The sequence below is a fragment of the Gavialis gangeticus genome, unplaced genomic scaffold (assembly GCF_001723915.1).
Source record: "Gavialis gangeticus isolate Ggan-Ray unplaced genomic scaffold, GavGan_comp1, whole genome shotgun sequence".
Lineage (NCBI taxonomy): Eukaryota > Metazoa > Chordata > Crocodylia > Gavialidae > Gavialis > Gavialis gangeticus.
Genome location: NW_017729022.1, coordinates 120,676,532 through 120,681,495, shown reverse-complemented (window position 1 = coordinate 120,681,495; position 4,964 = coordinate 120,676,532). Strand labels below are relative to the sequence as shown.

Genomic DNA, 4,964 nt, shown 5'->3' with positions numbered 1-4,964 from the left:
ATTTACAACTGTTCAGCAAAGAATTAATTCTGTGGTTCAGCAGTTGGTGTATGCAGATACTCGCTCCACTCAGAACAGGTTTTCTTGAATCATAAGCAGTTTGTAGTGCACTTGTGCTATGACCATAAAAATGTGTCATCTAAAAGTAAAAAAGGAACCCTAACAAATGTCTTGAGGTGTTCATATCAATCAAAATACCAATAATAAATTATTGACATTGGGACAAAAATTTTGTTACTCAATACTTGTATCTCTTTGGGGTCTGGAGAAGGCCAATGCATTAGAACTACTCTAACATAATGTTTTGTGCATTAACTATGTAGCCCAGTTCAGGAGCAGGTCCACGAAGAGTCATTCAGTGCTCAGCAGACTACTATATGTGCAGAGAACAGACCACACCAGAATGTTAAAACTCCAGGTACTACATATGACCAGTATCTTTCTTTTGTCAAAACTGAGATTGAGGCTTTATGATGTACTTAGCAATGTTTGCTCATTCACATTGGAATGAAATGTGCCAACAAGCAACTGTCTTGTACTTTCTCTAAGATAATTGTTGCTTGGAATAGTTACCCAACAACATGTAAGGGGGTATGAGAACGCACATTGCCTGCATCTTGTGTGGGGCTGAGAACCCACAGTTCCACAGATTTCAGAGGAGCCTGAAGATTCTCTCTGCTGGATCTGATCCAGTCACCTGGTTTAGCAATGCTTGTATTTTCAGCTGGTAACACCTGTTTATTCCTTCTTTTGGACCCCCGACCCTTAAACCCTACAAAGTTAAATCTTTAATAATCCAAGTTAAGACCAAGTAAGAAACCAAGGTAGATAATGTCACTGTGAGATTTCTCTAAACTAAGAGCTTAATTCCTCTTTTTAAAACTACATTTTGTATTCAGTTCACAAATTCTTTCTTTCATAAAGCCATTGTTGAGAACCCATGGGACGAGGGCTTAATTTGCAAACTCTTATTGGGGCTGTCTAAACCGCTGAGTACCTACTCCAATACTTTTGAATGGAAATTAAACCTGCCAACCATCAAACTGAAGAACGAAATTGTCTTGGGTAAGGATTTTCTAAAGCTTTTTCGCTTTAAAGTATTCATTGTACTTTGAGAATCAAGTTATATATAAAATTTAATATGTACAATCTTAGTCTTCTGAATGTGTTTAACAAAACGTTCAAAAATGGCTCCCAGATTCTTTAAACAAAAAAACACAACCCCTCCCCCCCACCACCACCCATGTTTCAAAAATTTGATGCACTTTAAAAATTATTATATTCTGGTAGGTATCTGCCATTCCTACTGGAAAATAAAAACCAGTAAAAGACTTGACATGGAAGTTTAAAAGCTTTGTTTCGAACAAATAGAAGTCCCACTTAACAGACACTGTTTTCAACAGTAATTGTAGCGTAGTAGGATGGCTTAGGTGTTAGTAGGGCTGTCAAACAATTTAAAAATTTTATCGCAATTAGTTGAACAATTAAAAAACTTAGTTGCAATTAATGACAATTCTAATCATGCAGCTAAAAACTCAAAATTATGTTCAGAAAAACTCAAATTATGCAAGATTATGCAGGTATTTTGTATGGATGGGGGGTGGTATGGGGTATGTGTGGGAATTTGTGAAGGTGCAGGGGGCAGTGTGCACCCCTGGATTTGCGCACAGGGTGGAGGTGGGTTGCCTGTGCCAGCATGCAGCTCCCAAGGTAAAGGCAGTAGGACACAAAGCCCCAGCTCACCTATGTCCTGTCCACAAATCCCGGAGACATGTGCCCCCTGTGCCTCCCCCAGGGGTGTGCACAGTAGCAGGAGCTACACTCCCCTGCTCCCCCCAGCCCCCTGGATGAGCCACCCGCAGCTCTATCCCACGACCCATCCCAGCCCCAGGGCCCAATGCTGGGTGGTGTTTTACATGCTGCCAGGCTGCATTCCTGGCCACGTGCAGGCTGCAGGTGCTCATCTTTGTCTGCGTCTGTGTGCACCCTTCTTTCCCTGCCACCCTGCTTTCCCCTGCTGCAGCAGCCTGGAGCCTACACCTGGGCTGCCCTGTGTTCCTCTGCACTGTCACCAGTGCCCCATTGGGTAGCCTGGAGGCAGCAGTGACCGTGGTAGAGCGGAGTCTGGGTGCAGGCTCCAAAACCATGTGCACGATTAACGCATTAAAAAAATGAATGCAAATGAATTAACACATTAATCATGTGCATTAATTGCATGAACTGCTATTGACAGCCCTAGGTGCTAGTTTTTACCTTTCAGGGGACGCTCCTTGGAATCTGGTTAGTTTTACAGAGTACTACTTGAAAATAATTTTTATTTTGGCTGAAACCATAGGAAGTTCCACAGAACTCTCAAACTCTTATCCTTACTAGGTAGGGTAGCAGACTGATTTTTTTGGTAAAGGAATTTATACACTAAAGCAGTAATTTTATATTCTCCAGTCTTAATGTAACTGTCCAGTTTATTGTGATTAGAAAGCTTTTGTGTAGAAAAATTTGCAAGTGGAACTTAATCTGTTTTATCTCATTTACATAATCCTCCAAAGGTTCTAACACATTCTATGTGGATTGCTTACTGGGAGAGGGGGCTTTTGCATATATCTATCAGGCTTCGGTCCTGGATGCAAATAACCCTAGAAATAATCAAAAAGTAATATTAAAGGTAAGTGACTGTAGTCCTAAGTGTTTTATCTAAGACCTTTTACATGCTTGTTTTACTGAAGTCCTGCAGTAATTTGGCCAGGAAATTGAGACTTATAATTAGATGGACTCTTCAAAGCCAGACAAAACTAAATTTAGAAAAAAGATGCTCCTGGTCATTCTTATGCCTTCTCTGCTAGACTGAAAAGCCCACTAATATCTGGTGATGATGTCCCTATGAATGTATCTAAAAACATTAAGAAAATCAACTCTTGATTTTGTGTGGCATATGTAAATGGATTGAGATCCCTAGTTTGTGGCAAGAATGTGTTTTTCTGGTCTTTTGGAACATAATGTGCAAAAATGATTAAACAAAAATATTTGTTCTCTTTAAATATAGTATTTTAATCTGATAGTCATTTTTATGTATTTAAGAAAATACGTTAGTGTAGATTCACTTGAGCGTCATTACTGGTTTTAATAGCTGATATGGAGATAAAAAAGGTTTCCAGTTCTGTATTGGTTGGCTCCTACTGTACCTTGTTACACCATTTTGCTCTTAAGTAAACGGTGTATTCCTATGTATTTGCATGTGTGTACATGCAAGAGACATCTTATTTTAAAATAATATGGGTTTATAAGTATATTGTTGTGCTTTAATTAGCTGGAGAACACTTTCAAGAACGTTATGTTCAGCTTTCAAAATGGAAATAGTTAATCCTTGACAAGTGTTATAATAGGTCAAGAACTATGGAAAAGAAGAAAATACCCAAATACTCAGGTCATTAATTGTAGGAAATGATCTTACTTTATTTTTCAGTAATATTATTTAGTGCATTTCTCACTTCAATTGATCTTCTTTTGGTTACAGGTGCAGAAACCTGCAAACCCTTGGGAGTTCTATATAGCAACTCAGCTGAGAGAGAGGCTTCATTCAAGTGTACGCCATCTATACATTCACTTTTACTCTGGCCACTTCTTCCAAAATGGAAGTATTTTGGTTGGTGAACTCTACAATTATGGAACTTTACTGGTAAGTGTACTAGAGCTTATGATCTAAGGAAGTGTAATTTTACTTCCTGAAATAATATACATTAGAGTGCACATAAATCTGTTCCTTCTCTCTGTTTTACAAAATTTTATTGCAAATTTGATCGCTAATACTTTGTTTTGCAAACATGGGACTACAGTTTATGTTATAGGAAGTTGTCTTTTCATGTGGTTGACATTCTCTTTCTCCATTCTTATTTTTGTTTACAGAATACTGTAAATATTTACAAAAAACTTCCTGAAAAAGTGATGCCTCAAGCACTTGTATTCTATTTTGCCATAAAAATTATTTACATGGTGGAAGAGCTCCACAACTGTGGAATAATTCATGGTGACATTAAACCTGATAACTTTGTACTTGGAGAAAGGCAAGCATTTCCTTTTTAATACTAATGCTACTAACGCCATTGCATCAAACTTGATACTTATGGTGGCAATTGTTTTCTTGCTTAACTGCAGATTTTTGGACAATGACACCTGTGATATAGATGGTCTCTCTCATGGTCTGACACTCATTGATATGGGTCAAAGCGTAGACATGACACTGTTTCCGGAAGGAACTGCCTTTACAGGCAAATGTGAAACATCTGGATTTCAGTGTGTTGAAATGCTGACACAGAAACCATGGAACTACCAGGTATGAGACTGTCTATGCCAGGGGCAGGCAATTATTTTGGCTGGAAGACTGCTTAATGAGTTTTGATGAGCTGTCAAGGGCCACAAGGATAGCCCCACCCCTTAACAAGTGCCCCACGCCCTGGTCCCCATCTTGGGAGCTGACGTCCTGTTCCCCTAACCCATGACCTTTGCCACTGCAAGTCCCTCCCCTTGTCCTGGCAGTACTCCTTTTGGGAACAAGGGTTTGCCATCTTGGAACCAGAAAAATCCCCAAATGGTATACTAAAAATCAAACTGACAATAACTTATTTTAATTTTATTTAAAAAAAAAAAGATTGTCCAGATTTGTGTGCATTTGCATTGCATATATAGAAGTGATTGCATAATAGCTCAAAATTAAACTTGTATATTGTGGGGGGGTGAATATAGGGTGGGTGGGTATAGGGTTTGTGGGGGGCTGTGGATATGTGTGTATTTAGGGTGTGAGAATATATGTGGGTAGGAGAGTGTTTGTGGGGATGTGTGGGTGGGTATGGGGTTTGTGGGGGGCGGTTGGGCATGTAGCAGTGAGCAGGGCTCCTCCCAGGGGGGTGTGGTTATGTGTGAGGGGCTGCATGTTGGGAGGGGTGTGGGGCTTGTGGGTTACAGGCAGCTCC

At 39.7% G+C, this 4,964-nt stretch overlaps 1 protein-coding gene across 1 annotated transcript in view; it reads left to right on the top strand.

The window, feature by feature from the left end:
• Nucleotides 1–4,964, top strand: part of BUB1 (BUB1 mitotic checkpoint serine/threonine kinase) — a 70,723-nt gene that overhangs the window by 62,076 nt on the left and 3,683 nt on the right. The window contains exons 18-23 of the mRNA XM_019515867.1: nt 324–418; nt 925–1,065; nt 2,547–2,662; nt 3,512–3,673; nt 3,901–4,058; nt 4,150–4,327. Coding sequence (XP_019371412.1) covers nt 324–418; nt 925–1,065; nt 2,547–2,662; nt 3,512–3,673; nt 3,901–4,058; nt 4,150–4,327 — 850 coding nt within the window. The remainder of the gene's footprint in view (nt 1–323; nt 419–924; nt 1,066–2,546; nt 2,663–3,511; nt 3,674–3,900; nt 4,059–4,149; nt 4,328–4,964) is intronic.